The sequence below is a fragment of the Silene latifolia genome, chromosome Y, assembly GCF_048544455.1.
Source record: "Silene latifolia isolate original U9 population chromosome Y, ASM4854445v1, whole genome shotgun sequence".
NCBI classification, from domain to species: Eukaryota; Viridiplantae; Streptophyta; class Magnoliopsida; order Caryophyllales; family Caryophyllaceae; genus Silene; species Silene latifolia.
The window spans coordinates 247,158,486-247,178,561 of record NC_133538.1 but is presented as its reverse complement, the minus strand read 5'-3'; the positions used below and the strand labels follow the sequence as shown (position 1 = coordinate 247,178,561).

The 20,076-nt window shown below is 39.0% G+C and overlaps 2 protein-coding genes across 5 annotated transcripts; one reads left to right on the top strand and one right to left on the bottom strand.

The window, feature by feature from the left end:
• The first annotated feature begins 4,672 nt into the window (after nt 1-4,672).
• LOC141633921 (uncharacterized) lies at nt 4,673-13,073 on the top strand. 4 transcript variants are annotated; one of them, XM_074446263.1, is made up of 27 exons: nt 4,673-5,396; nt 6,205-6,226; nt 6,730-6,923; nt 7,259-7,333; nt 7,436-7,476; nt 7,670-7,775; nt 7,879-7,980; nt 8,073-8,132; nt 8,209-8,287; nt 8,531-8,678; nt 8,754-8,877; nt 8,985-9,168; nt 9,330-9,358; nt 9,501-9,649; nt 9,732-9,834; nt 10,029-10,124; nt 10,357-10,409; nt 10,484-10,607; nt 10,695-10,757; nt 10,907-10,966; nt 11,162-11,323; nt 11,411-11,484; nt 11,589-11,682; nt 12,084-12,220; nt 12,302-12,382; nt 12,668-12,773; nt 12,853-13,073. In XM_074446263.1, exons 3-27 carry the CDS (start codon nt 6,750-6,752, stop codon nt 12,898-12,900), a joined length of 2,472 nt encoding a protein of 823 aa, XP_074302364.1. In that variant the 5' UTR covers nt 4,673-5,396; nt 6,205-6,226; nt 6,730-6,749; the 3' UTR covers nt 12,901-13,073. The 4 variants fall into 4 exon arrangements, with proteins under 4 accessions (XP_074302364.1, XP_074302362.1, XP_074302361.1 ...); XM_074446261.1 differs by having other exon boundaries at nt 4,673-5,384; nt 6,202-6,226; nt 7,259-7,476; XM_074446260.1 differs by having other exon boundaries at nt 7,259-7,476.
• A 1,145-nt stretch (nt 13,074-14,218) lies between these two features.
• On the bottom strand, nt 14,219-16,730 carry LOC141633922 (heterogeneous nuclear ribonucleoprotein 1-like). Its single transcript, XM_074446264.1, has 2 exons — nt 16,155-16,730; nt 14,219-15,509 (listed from the first exon to the last, which is right to left on the bottom strand). The coding sequence occupies exons 1-2, from the start codon at nt 16,374-16,376 to the stop codon at nt 14,547-14,549; spliced, it is 1,185 nt and encodes a 394-aa protein (XP_074302365.1). The 5' UTR covers nt 16,377-16,730; the 3' UTR covers nt 14,219-14,546.
• Between the last annotated feature and the right edge of the window lie 3,346 nt (nt 16,731-20,076).

The window sequence follows — 20,076 nt, the reverse complement described above, 5'->3', positions numbered from 1 at the left end:
TAATAAATAACATTATTAATAACATTATTATTAACACTATTATTAAATATAATAATAATAATAATAATAATAATAATAATAATAATAATAATAATAATAATAATAATAATAAAGAATAATATTAAAAAATAGTATTATTGATAACAAAATTAATAATAAGTATTAAATTTAAGATGAGTACGGCTGAAATGAGCTGAACTTAATGAAGTGAATCAATCAATCAATGGAGTGAGTGAGCCGAGCCGAATCGAATCGAATGGAGCTGAATCAATCAATCGAATCGAATGGAGCCGAATCAATCGAATCGAGTGAATCGAATCGAATCGAGTCAATCGAATCAAGTAGGTGAAAATAAGCCAGAAAGAACAGGGCCTAATTGTAACTAAATAGGGGTTAACTATACACAAAATCAGACCCAATTTAAGCCTATCAAACGAGTTGGGAATATCAAATTTTGTAAACTTTGTACGGAATATATCCTCCGTCTCAGTCAATAGTTTACGCTTGCTTTATTTCCTTCTCATAAAATAAAAATAAGTGTAAATTATTTACTGGGACAGAAGGAGTATAGTTTTGGGGTTCAAATTTAAATTCATTATTATATCCAAAATATTAAGATACGATTCATTGGATTTGAGCTAAATTTGAATCTATTGTGATTCATATTGATTAAAATTCAAAACTCAATTTCATTAGTCTTTAGAAAATGTATAATTTGCTAGATTGATTAAAATAACGAATGTAAATAAAGTTGACACAAAGATTTACGTGGTTCACCAGTAAAATAACTGGCTACGTCCACCCTGCGAGGAGATCAAATTTCACTATGTGGAGAAAATAGTACAACAATGAGACCAGACACACGCGCTCAATATGAGCCAAAAGTATACCCTATTCTACCAACAAATATAGTAGTCTCAAAGGAACAAAAGAGACTACCCCAATAAGACGAAGGACAAATAATCTTGAGGCCTACCAAGATCTGAACAAACTCCTCCGATCTTCAAAGACAGACGAACAACAATAATAGAGCCCGGAACAAACTGAGTTTTCTTCTTCAGAAGGAACCTCACAAATCGACCCTCTTTATTGTGTGCTCTCAAATCTCTCTCTTAATTAACCTAGAATAAAACTTGGGTCTTTATATATTTATTCCACCCAAGATAAAATATCTAGACTAAATAAGAAATACGACTAATAGAAAATTAAATACTCCGTAATTAATTTCCTAATACAAACTTACAAAACCCACGACTTACCTAACGCAAAGAGTCCAAAAGCAAACTTAAGGAAACTCCATGTGGGTCCCACGCCCACTAAGATTTCCAAAGGAAGTAATCACTTGATGTCAGCGTCTTTTCTATTCAGCTAATTACGTGAAACAAAGTCAGCGAGATTCCAAAGCTCAACAGATAAATAGGCGACTCGCATGAAACTCGGACAGATCCCTTTGCCTGTTTCTAATATCTTTCTTCTTGCTTAACTTAGTCCGTCTTCGACACAAATTCAAGGCACAATTCCTAACAAATCTCCACCTTGACTTGAATTATTCAAACACGAACCCAAACATAGAAGAAACAAACCCAAATCAGCTTCAACAGAATCGATCCTCAAGTCACTACCTGTCCCGGTAGTCTCCACTTTGACTTGAACACAACTCTCTAAATGGACAAATGAACCAAGTGTGCAACAAATGTGACCAACATACGAAGTACCCAATGTAGTAAGCTGAAAACTACCAATTGTACTAAGTACCCAACATATCTTCATACCAATAGGAAGGCCAAATGTAGCAAACTCCGAAGAGGACAAAAGCTACCGAACGCCAACACAAATATATGAGATACCCAAATGTCACTATGATGGAACGGTGTACCAAAACAACACACACATGATCTCCAAAACAAAATCCCCTCCAAATTACATGGCTAAATGTACCGTCGTACCAAACTGTCCCAAAAAGAACACAAACGCCATGAACAAAACAAATGTCTCACTTGAGTAAACTAGGTGTCATGACCACCACAAAAATGCCTACACCAAGGCAACAAAACTCAAGTCGAAACCAAACAAAAAACAAACATTCTAAGCGAGCACAAATTACCTCCATCAAAGGTACAAATTGTTAGACAAGATAGTCCAACCCAAAAGCTCCAAAGAATAAACTCCCGTCGAAGTTTCAAATGACCCCTTCCAAGGTCCCAAACGGCTCTCTTTCAAGAGCCACAAACAAATCACTGAGCCCCAAACCGCCCCACCTCTTGGGGCGAGACCCTTACTCATTGAGGCGCAGAGACAAAAGTAGATAGCTTGTCTTGAGAACCCTGTAGCTTGACCTGTACCGGAATAGACTCCACCTTACTGTCAACACTATCATTCTCACTAAAGCTATCCAAACCCGAATTATCCAGAATATCACCAAGTGACCCAAGTGACCCAAACTGGATGTGCTTCAAAGTATCATTCACATATCCAAGTTGCATATGCCCCAACTTAGACTCGAGAGAGACAGAAGAATGATTACCTGATGCTCCAACAACAAAGACAAAGGTGCCTTGAAGGACATAAATAGTTCCTTCCTTAACACCCCTCCAAGTAACAGAAGAACCCTTACCAACGCACAACGATCCACCTTCACCTTGAAAACTGTAGCCCTGATCAACTAACATTCCAAGTGATACAAGATTTCTCTTCAAACGTGGAACATGCCTAACACCTTCTAGAAAGATAACAACACCATCACATGTCCTAACCCGAATAGTACCAACTCCAAGCACCTCACAAATAGACCCATCACCCATGGCAACATTGACCCCATGTGAAGCTTCATAAGAAGTAAACCATTCCCTAAACGGACACATATGATAAACGCACCCCGTATCCAAAATCCAACTATCCGAAGAACGTGGAACAACATCAACAACGAGAGCATAATCTTCCTTAGAATCGTATGTAGCAACCTTTTGTGCAAATGTTATAAAAACACCACTTCCTTCAACTTAGGACACCGATTTTTCCAATGACCAGGTTCTTTGCGATGAATTGCGGACATTCTTACGAGGACCCTTAGACTTGGTTTTACCCTTACTAGAACCCTCCGAATTCACAACAAGCCCTACAGGACTACTGTCTACAACACCACCTGACGCTACTCGGCGCAAATCCCTAGTGTGAAGCGCTGACCTCACCTCCTCTAGGGTCAAAGAATCTTTACCAACAACAAACGACTCCACAAAAGTCTCAAACGAATTTGGCAAAGAAACTAACAAAATCAAGGCAGCATCCTCAACATCTACCTTAACATCTAAATTACGTAAATCAAGTAAAATAGAGTTAAGACAGTCTAGATGGTCCTTGAGAGACGTACCTTCTTGCATACGAAGACCAAACAAACGCTGCTTAAGAAGCAACTTGTTGGTTAGAGTCTTTGTCATATACAAAGATTCCAACTTCAACCACAAACCTATAGCAGCTTTCCTCACTCGGCAACCTCAACCATAACATCATCGATAAACATAACGAATTAAAGAATGAGCCTTCTCCTCCAAGACCACCTCTCGCATCTGTCTTTGCTTTCTTTTACGCATCGACGAACTACTGCCGACTTTGCCTTTGAGATAACAGACCAGACGCCTTGCTGTCTAAGCAAAACTCTCATCTTTAACTGCCACAACCCAAAACTATTTCTCCCAGTGAACTTTTCAACATTCAAAACATTCGTAGCCGACATCTTTTCACCTGAAAATCAAGAAACCCAAATAACGCCTAAAACACAACTAACGCGGAAGCGCATCCCAAATCGAACCTTAGCTCACGGTGCCAATTGTTGTAACGGAGGCGTCCCGTTACCCAAACAGTTAATTGATAAGGTGATAAGAACAAATAAATAACGAATGTAAATAAAGTTGACACAAAGATTTACGTGGTTCACCAAGAAAATAACCGCTACGTCCACCCTGCGAGGAGATCAAATTTCACTATGTGGAGAAAATAGTACAACAAAGAGACCCAGACACACACGCGCTCAATATGAGCCAAAAGTATACCCTATTCTACCAACAAATATAGTAGTCTCAAAGGAACAAAAGAGACTACCCCAATAAGACGAAGGACAAATAATCTTGAGGCCTACCAAGATCCGAACAAACTCCTCCGATCTTCAAAGAGACGAACAACAACAATAATAGAGCCTAACAAACCGAGTTTTCTTCTTCGGAAGAACCTCACAAATCGACCCTCTTTATCAGTGTCTTTCTCAAATCTCTCTTAATTAACCTAATAAAAAACTTTGGTCTTTATATATTTATTCCACCCAAGATAAAATATCTAGACTAAATAAGAAATACGACTAATAGAAAATTAAATACTCCGTAATTAATTTCCTAATACAAACTTACAAAACCCACGACTTACCTAACGCAAAGAGTCCAAAAGCAAACTTAAGGAAACTCCATGTGGGTCCCACGCCCACTAAGATTTCCAAAGGAAGTAATCACTTGATGTCAGCGTCTTTTCTATTCAGCTAATTACGTGAAACAAAGTCAGCGAGATTCCAAAGCTCAACAGATAAATAGGCGACTCGCATGAAACTCGGACAGATCCCTTTGCCTGTTTCTAATATCTTTCTTCTTGCTTAACTTAGTCCGTCTTCGACACAAATTCAAGGCACAATTCCTAACAATTATTATATCCAAAATATTAAGATACGATTCATTGGATTTGAGCTAAATTTGAATCTATTGTGATTCATATTGATTAAAATTCAAAACTCAATTTCATTAGTCTTTAGAAAATGTATAATTTGCTAGATTGATTAAAATAAAACATTGGCAAAATAGGGAATTAATTTGTGTAATTAATTAAGACGAGTAAACATTAGTCCTAATTTTTCTTTTTACATCATTTCATAATAACGTTCAAACGCTTTTTTATTCCTACGTTATTTGTATTTAGTGGCTTACCCTAATCTGTAGCCGACACGTTCATCGGCTTGCATTTTCCTCCTCAAATTCTCATGCACCCTCCTTTAACTCTTACCCCCTACGGAATGTAAACCTTATAGAGAGACAGAGGAAGCACTTTCCTATCAAAAATTGTGTACATTAGACATTAAAATGGCAAATTAAAATTGGTTGAATTGACTTTCATAGTGTTTTAAGCATATGTTGGACTAGTATATAGAGCAAAGTAACAAGTTGCATATTTGTCGACCCACAGGCCACACCACATCCCAATATCCCATACTACTATTCATACAAAATCGTCGTTATTATTTCACCAGCTTATCTCTTAGTTATCCATCCTACGCTAATACGGAGAAGACGAAAAATTTGAGTGCGACGCTATTCAAGGTTCCGCCATTTCCTTTCAACATTGAGCGTTGCAACGGTTGTGACTGTTAGTCGTAACCTGCAGTAACAATGAAAAGCAAGAAAACCAGAATAGAAATAACCCGATTAGTAGTGCCGTGGTAAGGGAGCCACTGCCTTGAAAACTATATTCCGGTACGACCGTGGTGGCGATCAGCTAGTGCCGGTAGTTCCCCAAGGATAACACTACAGTCTCCAACTCAGTTTCGCCCACTCGGAACTGTGAGACTTGGAACGACAGAATCTATTACTTCACCCAGGAATTATAGAGGAGAAGATAAGAGAAGAAGAGATTAGAGAGAAGGGAGAGTGATTGTTGTTGTGATTAATGCTGAAGAATGTTGATCTATTTATAGCAAAATAGATCAACGAGTCACTGTCAAGAGCAGGTCCACTGCAGCATTATTAATGCAGCATTTACACAGTGGAGAGGAGCCTATCAGCACTAACAGGTCAGTGCAGGGGAGCCTAACAGCACTACCAACAGCACTTAACAGTTAGTGCATAGAGCAATGACAGCACTGGTACTCTTCAGTCAAAAACAAACGGCTCTGGCCCAAAAAGATAGGCAAAGCCCGCCGCAGGCGATTGCCAAATCCGAATCCGGATCCGGATCCGGATCCGGCCAAGATTTCGAAGCGCGCATGTATCAAGGCACGTCAAGGAAATTAATTAAGACACTCGCAAAGCTTCCACAAAAGCCTCCCATGACCCACTAGTGATATGGTAAGGAGTGTGGTCATATATAAACACAACACAAACACTATTCCTCACCAATGTGGGACAAAATGGAAAAAAGACTATGCTCAAAGTAGCCCCTATTTCCAACAGTGACGCTTTATTATTGCTGCTGTGAGGTACGTTACGTTCTGTTTCTGATAAGATAAGCTTAATTATATACTGTAGTATGAGAGTTATAGGGTTGTAAATTTTAATTCTGGCACATTGTTAAGGTTATTGGGGTCTTCAACATTTCGGATATCGACTGTCTACTTCATAGTCATGACCATTTTATTCAAGTTGTTGTAGTAAAAAAAAGTTAAAAAACAAAAACAATCTGATTTAACAGTCTGTTTTGGATCTGTATATCTTCGTTTATTGACATTGTTAATCAACCGATAATACTTAAATTACTCCGTATATATATATGTATTGTTATATATAATGTGAAATGTCCCATGTCGTCTATCTTCATCATTGCCAAATGTCACTTAAAACAAGTTGAGTTACACTCAAAGGTATAAGAATGTATGAAAATACGGAGTATATAAGTTATACTCGACTTTAATTCGGTATATCTATGTTATTCTGGATATATGTGTGTGACTATAGTGATGTCATATTTGAATTAATGATATAGAAAATCAGGAGAGAAAGAAAATGAGAGTAGCAGTGATTGGAGGAGGCATAAGCGGATTAGGTGCAACGTACGAGTTAGCAAAAGCAGGAATTAATGTGGTTTTGTACGAGAAAGAAGAACGCCTTGGTGGACATTCTAAGACCGTTTGTTTTGATGGTGTTCATTTAGACCTTGGCTTCATGGTCTTCAATCGGGTACCACTTTTATTGTTTTATTTAATCCCTACATTATTATGATAACCGACATTAACCACCTTTTATGTATAACACGTAATTATATTAATTTAACCTTGACCTTTATATTGATAATAGAATGCAAATGTTAGTTAGCTAAGCGGAAAAAATTCAATAGGACCATGTTATGGAACAATTTGTTCACATATTTACGAAATTTCAGTAGGACCGTGTTATGATACTATGGAACAGTTTATTTAACTATGGCTAAGTAAATTCAATAGGAATATAGGACCGTGTTAATGATAATATGGAACAAATTGTCTAACTATGGCTACGAAAATTCAATGGTGTAGGTAACGTACCCAAATATGTTGGAGATGTTTGAGAACCTCGGTATAGAAATGGAGGCGTCGTATATGTCATTCTCTGTAAGTTTAGACAAATGCCGTGGTTGCGAATGGGGAAGCCGAAATGGTCTTAGAGGTCTGTTTGCCCAGAAAACTAATGCTCTTAATCCTTATTTTCTGAAGATGATTCAAGAAATTATCAAGTTTAAAGATGACACTATTACGTACGTTTTTTTTTTTTTGCCTGATTTCTGTCTTCATTTTTGAACTCGTATACATACAGCAAGCTCCTATCTGCAAATGATTCACTGAACTGGTTATACTTCAATTTCTGATTGAACCAGTCGTCGTTCACTCGTTCCTCGGTATAGTTTGTACTTAAGAGTTAAGAGACTGATGTTAAATTTCCTGGTAAAGGTACCTTGAAGAGCTTGGAAACAACCCAGACATGGACCGTGATGAAACTCTTGGAAACTTTATCAACTCAAGAGGTTACTCCAAGTTGTTTCAGAAAGCTTATCTGGTAAAACTGTCGCATTTTTTTATATTTTCAGCCATTTCGACTAATTTAACTGATAAAATAAAATCATTGGAGTAATCCTGATCTATGATTGGAACCGCTGCAGGTACCAATGTGCGCTTCAATCTGGTCTTGCCCATCAAACACAGTGATGAACTTTTCTGCCTATTCCATTCTTTCCTTTTGTCGCAACCATCACCTTCTTCAGGTCCATTATATTTACTAATGTGTATTTGTTGAAGTGCTGCTTTATGTTCCTGCATTTCCTGACTAAAGCTGATGATCTTTGGAATCTGACAGTTATTTGGCCGTCCACAATGGCTTACTGTGAAAGGGCGCTCTCATTGTTACGTAAACAAGGTTCAATCTTTATTCTCATACCATAAAAGTAGAACAATATCATCTGTTTTTGCTACAATACGGTGTTTTATTGCAGGTTAGAGAGGAGCTGGAAGCGAGAGATGTGCAAGTAAAAACCAGTACAGAAGTGCATTCTGTTTCAACAACCAACCAGGGTGAGTGGCATTCCTCTACCTCTTGTTCGAATCATCATTTGAAAATGTCATTACATGTTTTCCATCTCGCAGCGAATTGTCATTATAGGTCAGTAAAAACATCAAAAAGAAATGGCCTATATCTGACCCCTGGTACCCCACCATTGGCGGGGAAGCTTTCAGGCACTAAGTAATGTTGTTACTAAATCATCTTTGTTAGTGTCACACAATTGTGTAATCTGTTCTTTACAAATGCTTTTGCAGGTTGTACGTTGTTTTGTGCAGACGGTACACAGGATGTTTACGATAGATGCATTATAGCTGTACATGCCCCGGATGCTATAAGAATACTAGGGAAAGATGCCACATTTGATGAAACAAGATTACTAGGTGCTTTCCAGTATGTTTACAGGTACAGCTTTGTCCCTTGCATAATAATAAGAAATGCTTCTATAATATGTTCATCTTAATGTATTTTTCGCGGCAGTGATATATACCTTCACCGAGATAAAACATTCATGCCTCGAAATGAAGCCGCATGGAGTGCATGGAATTTCTTGGGAAGCATTGACAGTAAAGTCTGTTTGACGTACTGGCTTAACGTGCTACAGGTACATGTCTTTCCATAATTGACCAAAGAAATTTCTCAGTTGGTTCTTCTGTTTGTACCGTCTGCCATCATATATCTCTAGTAATTCCATCGTTTTTGTATATGCAGAACATCTGCCAGACTAACGAAGACCCGTTTCTTGTAACCCTTAACCCACCTCACTTGCCAGAAAATGTGCTGCTAAAGTGGATAACTGGTCATCCTGTTCCCTCAGTTGCTGCAACAAAAGCTTCACTTGAGCTTGATAAGATTCAAGGAACAAGAGGAATTTGGTTCTGTGGAGCATATCAAGGTATATCCCTTATAAAGTATCTACTATCATCTTAGAAATCATCCCTACCGATTCTGCCCGTGATAGACTTGTATGAGATGGTCACATATAAGACCGTCTCTAAGTTTTTGTGTGCCTTGATTCGGATAATGGTAATTATTTTTGTTCATTTTCCTTTTTAGGTTATGGCTTTCATGAGGATGGGTTGAAGGTATAATTTTCAGCTCGTTAACTGACTGGGTAGCGGTACTCATGGCTTGGGTTCGGAACCCATCAGCATCAGAACTGCTATTATAGCCCCCTTTCCACCCATAAAAACATGTGACAATAATTAAGTTATCCTTGATTTTCAGGCTGGCATGAGTGCTGCGCACAGTTTGCTTGGCAGTAGCTTCAATCTTCTGAAAAACCCGAAACAAATGGTGCCTTCATTGAAAGAAACAGCAGCTCGCCTTTTCGTTACAAGGTTCTTGAGTGGATTCATATCTGCTGGCAGCTTGACGTAAGTTGCATCATTATTACAGTTTTCATTTCCTTAATAATCGTTCATCATGTCTCAAGTTCAATTCCTTTGTATTCAACAGTTTATTGGAGGATGGGGGAACTATTCTCGCATTCGAGGGTTCAAGGAAGCTCTGTCCATTAAAAGTTGCATTACGAGTTCATAACCCTCAGTTTTATTGGAAGGTTTGTGTCCCTAGTTTGACTCATGGTCTTTTAATGACCGTGCTTCTGTAAAACGGTTTTACATTATCATACTTTATAACCATTCATCTAAGGAAAAAAAATGGTAACCAATCTTACCATCATTGTTGGTTAAAAGTCTGGAATTACAGCCTTACAGGAGCTGTAATAGCTAATAGTGGTGATGTTTCCGACAGGTTGCGACAGAAGCTGATCTAGGCCTTGCAGATGCATATATCAATGGAGACTTCTCATTTGTGGATAAAAATGAAGGTCTCCTTAACCTTTTCATGGTAAATTAAGAAAAGTTCCCTGCAACTATAAGTGAATGCTACTCCCTTAGTCCCTTTGTCTCAGCTAGTAGCTTATGTATTCGATTTTGGTTTGTCCCATGGCCAAAAAATTACGTTTCCTTTGAAGGCATGTTTTTGTGATGGAGGAGTATGAGACTCTCTAATCCGCTCACATTCGCTCATATGAGTACGACTATTTTTAAGTTCTTGCTCACGAAATTTTCTATTGCAGATCTTTATATCCAACAGAGACTTGAATTCTTCTTCATCCTTGAATAGTAAGAGGTATATCAGACTACCCTTGCTTAAATTTAATAACTTTTGCGTAGTATAGTTTCTGACTTCACCACTGGCCGCAGGGGTTGGTGGACACCGATGCTTATTACAGCCGGGATTGCATCTGCAAAATATTTCTACCACCATGTTTCCAGGCAAAACACACTTACACAAGCTCGGCGAAACATTTCTAGACATTATGACTTGGTATGAACAAGTTGCTGCTTGAATGTCATGCTTTTTGATGAACAGCCAATCAGGCATACAGTGATGCATTCTCATTTTCACTTGCAGAGTAATGACATGTTTTCGCTCTTTCTGGATGAAACGATGACTTATTCTTGCGCCATTTTTGAGGTTAGAATGATGATTTTCAAATCAAACACTTTCTCCGGCTCAAACATAGTATCTTGCTATCCAATGCCGCTGAAGCTCAAACATAGTATCTTGCTATCCAATGCCGCTGAATGTGACCAGCTTTTGCCATGATTTCTGATGTTTGACAGTCAGCTAGCGAAGATTTAAGTGTGGCGCAAATGAGAAAAATTTCCCTTCTGATCGAGAAGGTAAGAATTTTCATTTTAAAATGAAACACACTAACCATGTTTTCACAAGAGCAAAACGGAACAATCTAACCGTTTTTTGTTTAGTCTCTTGTTCAACAATGCTGTTGTTTTAGTTCTGGTTTGGACTGTCTGATCTTTGTAAGGTGCTGGTTTTCATCTACACTCACTGAGAGCTTTATTTGGACCTCATTTTAGGCCAGGGTAGAAAAACATCATGAGGTGCTTGAGATTGGTTGCGGTTGGGGAAGCTTAGCCATTGAAGTAGTGAAGCGAACTGGATGCAAATACACCGGCATTACTCTTTCTGAAGAGCAGCTAAAATTTGCAGAGCGCAGGGTCAAGGAGGCTGGCTTACAGGTATCTTCACGCTTCAGTTGCACCTAATATCATGAGCTACCCCAATTTTTGGTTGGTAATGAGTGATTTTATATGGAATGTTATCAGGACCGCATAAGGTTTCTTCTCATCGATTATCGACAACTGCCAGACAACCATAAATATGATCGAATCATCTCCTGGTAGGACCTCTGTTCTATAACATGCTTGACTAGAATGTATTATAGACTGAAGTAGGTTGTAAGTTGTAACCCTGTTTCAATTTGCACTGATGTGATTGGAACAGTGAGATGCTAGAGGCTGTAGGGCATGAATTCATGGAGGAGTTCTTTAGATGTTGCGAGTCGCTCTTAGCAGCCAATGGCCTTCTAGTACTTCAGGTAATGTCAAATTACTGACCGTATATGCAACTCAAATTCAGACGTGAGGCACTCTGGCTATCTCAGCGAAACATACAAGTTTTTTTAAATTAGAATGAAGTCTCGATACTGGGGCAGGGAAAATAGTTGTGACAAATGCCATGTGCTTGACGAAGTCAATCACAAATTACTGACCGTGAGGCGCATCTGGCTATCTCAGCGAAACATACAAGTTTTTTTTTAATTAAAACTAGTTACTACCGTCACTGAGGATGACATTCATGACATAGGTTTAAGCCCGCAACATTAAAGTTGTCGATGTGCCTCTCTTTGAACCGAAAAGTAAAAAAAGAAAAGAAACAAATATGCTTGGAGATTTTGCTAGCTACGTGGTTTTGCTAACAAATGTCTGTGATCTTCAGTTTATATCCATCCCAGATGAGCGATATGATGAGTATCGAAGAAGCTCAGACTTCATAAAGGAATACATTTTCCCAGGCGGATGTTTACCGTGCTTGAGTCGCGTTACATCGGCAATGACTGCGGGATCCAGACTTTGGTGAGTGCAAAAACTGAATGCCCCAAAATTCAATTAATGGTTGCTTCTATCAAAGATATTCTGAAACTTGGTTATTCACAGTGTGGAGCATCTGGAAAACATCGGGATACATTACTATCAAACGTTAAGATATTGGCGCAAAAACTTTCTTGATCACCAAAGGTTAGATACCTATCATCGTATATATTTTTCTTTGGTAGCAATATTAAGTTCACGAAGACCAAGATACTCCCTACCGTCTCATCATATCTTACCCCAATAGTGACCGACTATCTGCATAAAATCAGAGTGGGCCAAGGCTCGAAACTTGACCTTAGCTTTTGAACATTCACATTTCACACAATATACAGTAGTGCAGAATAGTAGTCAAGTTTCGTAATCTTTCAGTTGTGATAGATGAGTACAAACCTAATGAATACGGCTTATTTCCTTACCACATTACTACAGCAAAATCTGCTCACTTGGTTTTGACGACAAGTTCATAAGAACATGGGAATACTACTTCGACTATTGTGCAGCCGGGTTCAAGACACGGACACTAGGGAATTACCAGGTACTTTTCGCCTCATCTTAACTTTGTCTTAACCCACATCAGCTCTCGGGAATTACTAACTAAAGACTATGTAATGCAGATTGTCTTCTCACGACCTGGTAATGTTGTCGCATTCAGTGATTCATAGGAAAGAAGAACCAACGCAATAATTCTTTGATGATTCAATTAAATAGGGATAGTTCATTTCAGACAGTATTTTTTTTTCTGGAAGCCAATCTCTACTCTCATTCTGAGATTATCATTTCCTATTTAAAATTTTTGACAACATATGAAATTACCCAAGAGGAAACTTTTCTATTACTCTGTACATATTTGCCCACCTTTAATGACACTCGCCCCCTCAAGTTCACAGAAGACAACCATGTCAAGTAGATGTTCATCCACAAAACAAAAATTGTTGCTCTTCTTTTCAAACTCATATTGATTTGTCGAGCCCGCACCTGAGTTGGTACCATAAATACAATCGATAATCCCTCAAAATCAATCGCAATTTAACCTTCAGAAACATTACAAACTAGTTGCGATTGAGTGCCATGACACAGACTTGATGTGCTACTACAACCAGCTACTGACGACATCAACTCATTCACAAACTACAACGATATCCTTCATTACAATCACAACATAGTTCCACCCAACTACAGCATTGAACCGGTATCACCAATGACAAATGTCCCCAATAAAACTAAAATATCGTTCTACCAACACATCTATTCAACTTAACCATGATTACACATAAACTTTGCTAAAACTCTGTTTGGAGAGGTAAAACATGCCAAGGTATACTGAAATTTAGAGCGGGTTCAAAATGGTGACAAGCCATAAGAAGACAAGGGAGAGTCGGATTGATTCAATGTCTATTTTGTTAATTCCTACTTGAAGTACTATCAATACTATTTCTTTTGCCAAGACAAACACTTGCAGTACTATCAATGATTCTCTACAACAAATCAAATCAGAGTCTCGACTTCTACAGCTAAGGAATAGAGAAGATCCTCGACATACCGAATGGAGTAGAACTTTCAAATCTTAGCGGGCCACAAACGATAGAGAGTTGGAAGCAACAAGGCCTTGCTTGGGTTGATCAGTCCCACAACATGCATTATGCCATCCGACAAGACACTATGTCAGAATCAAGCTTCCCTTCTTGACTTGAGCACCCCTCCTGTACAACACAAGGGGAAATACGGAAGAAATGATTATGCCGTTGTTTAAAGCTTCAACTACCACTACGCTATCTCTATCCATTACGAACTGATCAACCCAAATTGCCTACAGCTCCAATCTCTACCAGTACGAGGCTTGACTAAATCTCGATATTTCCTACTACACATCAAAAGTAACTATGAGAGAAATATGCATCTTATCAGACATGCAAAATGAATCCTGATTACCTGAACTGTAACGGAAGTAAAATGTCAAAGCATCTCACTAAGTGCACATAGTTATAACAGCAAGCATATATCAAACATAATTAGAGTGCTCATAAGGCTTAAACACAGCAAATGTAATTGGGAAAAGAAAACAGAAAAAATAAAGACAGTGACAAGCATAAAAATAAGAAAAAACAACACTCAAAGACAGAAGATAAGTAGTTGTAGTCGCAAACTAATTATTACGACTTAGACTAGAAATATAAAGACTGCAAAGTGCAAACTACTGGGGTATTAAGCAAGCCAACCAGTCCCAAGCCAGATTGAACTGAAGAGCTATTATGTTGCTTCATAGAACAACAGCCTTCCATGGCCTGCAATGACTCGTCTTAGAGCAAGATTACTGCTGGGTTTGACGGGATTGGGCCCCGCCATAACCGCCACCGTAGCCCATTTGAGCCCCATTTGCATATCCTCCATGACCATTGGCATCAGCATAGCCACTTCCATATCCTGCTTGCAACTCTCCCCCAGCCCCACCAGAGGTATTGCTACTGGGAGCCCCACCATAGTTCCCATATCCATAACCTTGACTTCCATATCCAGAGGCAACGGTTGGGGACTGACCCACGGGTCCTGCACTATTCCCATATCCAGATGCTCCATAACCAGAGGCCATTTGGGCATTCCATGAGCTCCTTGGTGCACCTCCAGGCCCACTACCATAGCCTGCACTCGGCACATTCGGGTTTCCATATGCAGCATTAGTTGGAGCCCCATATCCAGGATATCCACCGTAGCCCATCCCACCGCTGGCAGGCCCATACCCATAACCAGCTGCACCATATCCAGAAGAACCATAGGAAGGAAACCCGCCTCCAGCACTTTGAGGTTGCATGTATCTATTAGACTCCATCCTACTGTCATAAGAACTCTGATTGCCACTAGAATTATAACTATAATTGCCACTACCAGCACCAGACCCACCACCACTTCCGCGACTAGCCATACCGGGATTTGCATCCTTGGGTAGCGCACGCTTAACCTCAACCTGCTTACCATCCAAGTCATGGAAGGTACTCTGTAAAACCCTATCTACTGCATCCTCACTGTCAAAAGAAATAAAGCCAAAACCACGGGGCCTCTGAGTATTCTGGTCAAACATTATAACTACATCTGTTACATGGCCAAAGCCCTCAAAGTACTGTCGGAAACCTTCATCAGTAAGAGAGGGAGGTAACCCCCCTACAAATATCTTCTTGGTTCTAATATTCCCGCCTCCACCTCCATTTCTACCACCATTGTTTCCAGTTCTCGCAGTGTTCTGCTGCTCCTCTCTTGAGGTAGCTCTCTTAGCCTCAATCTAATGACAAAGCACAAAATTTTACAAGATATTATTTGTAAGACCAAACCATGACCTATAATACAGAAGGAATACATAGTTATTTGGGTTATGTGAAAGTCTCATACAAGGCTCCATAGTAACAAAAGCAATTCACACAAGCTTATAGCATACAAACCCCTGCATATTTTGGAGTGAAATTGAAATAGAACTAAAGCAATGGTATAGAACCACACTCAAACAGGTATCCAAATACACGAAACCCGTATCCACAAAGGTTCATAGGCATTAGTAAGTTATTGATTTCATAATCTTTGAAAAATATATTTATGTAACACCATGAATGAACATATAAAACCCTATCACACTTCCCACCACCTTCTACATAAGAAAGGTCAAAACTTTCAACTGAAACCCAAATAATATCGAAAACAAGTGGCAAATCATACATAAGTGACATAAACTGCAAGAAATACATATACAAAGCAATAATTTATACAACCAAAACACATGAAAATACCCCACTGAATCTAATTAAAACAAACAAGTACTCCTTCGGTCGCATTCATTTGTTTTAATTTTGATTAAAATACCCGTCACAAAGAATAAGAATACAGAAATAAACAAATGATGGAGACGGAGGGAGTATAAGAAAGTAGGTCATACCGATCTACCATCTAAACTGTGTTTATCCTGAAGAACCCTATCAAGAACAGAAGGATCAGAAAAGTGAACAAAACCAAAACCTCTAGGTCTACCAGTAGTCTTATCCCTCATAATATTAGCTTGCAAAACATCACCATATTGTCCAAAATATTCTTTTAACTTTTCCTCACTTGTTTCCCATGAAATCCCACCAACAAACAACTTCCCTTGATCTGCATCCATCTTTATTTAACCTCAAAAACACACTTTTCCCCCAAATTTCTTGATGGGTATTTGAAAAAGATTGGATCTTTGAGATGGGTTTTTGAAAAAGATTAGATCTTTGTAAGAAAATACGTGAAATTAAGAGAAAGTTAAAAACTTTAGCGTAAATTTGGGTGAAAGATAGAGGAAAGATTTGATCTTTAATTTGGGGGAAGTGTTTGGAAGAGAAAACAAGGGTTTGGAGAGAAGGGGATTGGGAGAAAGAGACTCCTGAAGACTGCTCAACTGGGTTTTGTGCACAACAAAATGTTTTGAGATGATTTGTTTGGGGGATTGATTTGAGGGCTAAGATTTGTTCAATTGCATGGTTAAGATTTGTTTGGACTATGTCTTTTTGTATTTTGTTTTCTTCTGTGAGATAGTGAGTTGAACAGCTAGGTGATGTCAGGGGATATTCTTGGGAGATATTTTTAAGCCCAAAATTGCTTATTTTTCGATATTTTAAAAAAAAAAATTAAGAGCATGTTTGGCCTAACTTATTGAAAATGAGTTTTTGTTTTTTAAGCTTGATTTTCTAAAAGTGTTTTTCAAAAGCAGAAGTAACAAATTGCTGCTTCTATTTTTATGGGCAAAAAGATGATTTTTTGGTTTTTAAGAAACTTTGTTTAGCTTTTTAAATAATGATGTGTTTGGCCAAAAAATATTTTTAACTCCAAAATCACTTCTAAAAGTCGGGCCAAACACACACTAAGTAGGGTATTGATTTCATTGTATCAACTATTAAGTTTTCAAGTTTCCAAACTAAATGGGTTTGGTGTGGTAGTCGCTAATAGAGGAATGTCGAATAATATTGCAAGATATTATTCGCATGACATATCGTCACAATTCTATAGCTTGCTTGTACAATAAGTTGTAACAATTGGTCTCCCTTGTGACGGGTTACCATTTGTGGCGAATATTTTGTGAGATAAAATGGTAACAAAATGGGTTAGTGGAGAAAGGGGACCACATGAATAGTGTTGCAGAGAGAGAAAAAGTGGGTACTTTGTGAGGTAAAATGGTATCCGTCACTCAAGAGTGACGGATATGTGCCGTCACAAACAAGAATTTGTGAAGTTGTAAATATGCTAGTCAAAGATTGGATATTGTATACCTAGGATATACTTCCTCCATTCAACTCCACTCTACCACTTTCTTTTTTCACGTTTGTCAACGCGTGTTTTACGAGTTAAATATCGTTAGCTGCGTATTTGCAAAAAATATAAAAGTTAGATATTTTTAATATACTCGTAAAGACGAATCAAACAAGATCACACGTGAATATATTTCCACTTACGTATCGAGAGAAAATCGAAATTGAACACACAATTGTGAATAGTGTACAAAAGTGAAATAGGTAGAGTGGAGTTGAATGGAGGAAGTAGATATTAGTTACCTGAGAAATAGGTTTGTTAGGTTGTACAATTGGTATATAAGTTCGACCTTCCTACGTTTATTGAATCAATGAGCATTATTCATTGAATTATCTTCTTCATTCCTACGTTTAATATGGTATCAGAGCAGGTTAATATTTTCCACAAAAAAAAAAAAGAAAAATATACACAATCACAAATATCAGATGACATGACCCGATTCAAAACTCATCAACAGCAGCAAAGAGAATGAACAACGTACCATTGTTGTTACTTCGCCTCTCTACCTTCACCCATCGGATAATCCTAATCTGATGCTTACGCAAACCATTTTTAACGGTGACAACTACGAATTATGGGCTGACGCAGTTAAAAATGGACTTGATGCGAAAAAAACAAATTAGGGTTCGTTGAAGGGGAGATAAAAAAAGCCTGGAGACAATGGAGAAGACACTCTTGAATTGTTAGCTTGGCGACAATGTAACGCCATGTTGAAAGCATGGCTGAGAAATGTTATTGATCCGAAACTGCATCCGAGCATCACTTTTACGGTGACGGTTGCCGAAGTTTGGGAGGAATTGAAGAGTCGATATTCGGCCGGAAATGCACCGCGAGTACACCAATTGAAGGGTGATCTTAGCGAATGCAAACAGGGTCGATTGACAGTTGTAGAATATTACACCAAGTTGAAAACCATTTGGGACGAACTTGCGAATTATAGCAAGGTCCCGAAGTGCACCTGCGGAGCGGGAGCAATGATAACCAAGGAGCGGGAAGAAGAGAAAGTTCATCAATTTTTAATGGGATTGGACACGGTTTTGTATGGTGGTCTCCGTACAAATCTATTGATGGAAGACCCAATTACATCACTGACTCGAGCATATGCCTTAGTCCTGCGAGAAGAGAGACACGCCAATATGACAAAAGCCAAGGAAGAGAGAAATGAGGCAGCCATGGCAATGAGATCCTATGGAGCAAGTCGAGGCAGGGGCGTTTATCAAAGACAAGATGCAGACGAGGAGGAATTGCCACCACCTCAGGGTACACATTGTGGTAAATTTTACCACACTGAAGAAAATTGCTATGACAAGCACGGATACGAAGTGGTGAAAAGCCGTGAGAGAGGACGGGGAAAAAGAGGCAGCTCTCGTGGATGGGGAAGAGGACGCTCAGGGGGACGAGGACAACATAGTACTGTACATGCCAACGCCGTGGGCAGTTCATCGAAGTCGAAGGACACAGAGGCATCAAAACATAATCAGCCTTTCACAAACGATGAAATTGAAAGGTTGCGGTCCCTTTTGAGCGCAAGCCCTGAAGGTAGCGAAACACTTTCAGGTATGAAAGCTAACATTATTAATGAATGGTTAATTGATAGCGGAGCCTCGCATCACATGACGGGAAGACGAGAGTGTCTCGATAATGTTTTGGACAGAATAGTCGTCTGTTGTTGGACTCCCTGATGGTAGGCGTAATGAGGCTATGGAGCATGGGGAAGTTAAATTGAATTCCAAATCTGTACTGAAGGATGTTTTATTCGTTCCTTCCTTAACATGTGATTTAATATCAGTGAGACAATTAATTCAAGAAAATAATTGTTTAATAACGTTCTATCCCGACTATTGTATTATGCAGGATCGGTCTACGAGGACGGAGATTGGACGGGGTGAGCATCACGATGGGGTTTATCATTTCAAGCCAGAGAAAGCCGAATTGGTTAGAAGAGCATCAATAACCAAAGAGGACAAACTATTGCACAAACGACTCGGACATCCGTCAAGTAGTATATTATCTCAATTTTCTCCTTTAGTTGTGTACCGGGCATAGATTCCGGAGCAGTATTGTTTACCACGTAAGCTTGGTGAATGGATGTCCTTCCTTGCTTTGACTCTTCCTTTCGGTCTCTCCTGAAACGATGAACAAACTGAGGGCTCGGCTTGGCACCAAGCGTACTCACTCCGACGCTCAAGTCAGTAAACTTAAAGGGGTTAAGTTGTGTGTTACTTGATTAAGTATATTGTAGAGAGATAAGGGAGTTTATACCAGATGAATAGTGAGTTTTAGGTTAGATTGTGGATCCCCTTCTCAATGAGAGAAGTGGAGTATTTATAGACTTTCACCTTTTGTCACGTAGTGACCAAGTGGCCAAGTGGCTAGTAGGTGGAAAGACTGATCTACCCTCGGCCGAGGGACCCATGGCAGGCCGGCTGACTCCATGCCGAGGGGTCTTGGATATGAGTACGCGGATATGTCTCTCGGCTGGCTGGTTGCCCAGCCGAGACCCAAGTGACCGGCCGACAGGCTGC

Excerpts from the sequence above, each read along its gene's own strand:
- LOC141633921 (XM_074446261.1), top strand. The coding sequence starts at position 6,750 with ATGAGAGTAGCAGTGATTGGAGGAGGCATAAGCGGATTAGGTGCAACG. Across the intron at positions 9,650-9,731 it reads ATATCTGCTGGCAGCTTGAC|TTTATTGGAGGATGGGGGAA; the intron begins GTAAGTTGCATC and ends TGTATTCAACAG. Across the intron at positions 10,410-10,483 it reads TCATCCTTGAATAGTAAGAG|GGGTTGGTGGACACCGATGC; the intron begins GTATATCAGACT and ends CACTGGCCGCAG.
- LOC141633922 (XM_074446264.1), bottom strand. The coding sequence starts at position 16,376 with ATGGATGCAGATCAAGGGAAGTTGTTTGTTGGTGGGATTTCATGGGAA. Across the intron at positions 15,510-16,154 it reads ACAGTTTAGATGGTAGATCG|ATTGAGGCTAAGAGAGCTAC; the intron begins GTATGACCTACT and ends CTTTGTCATTAG.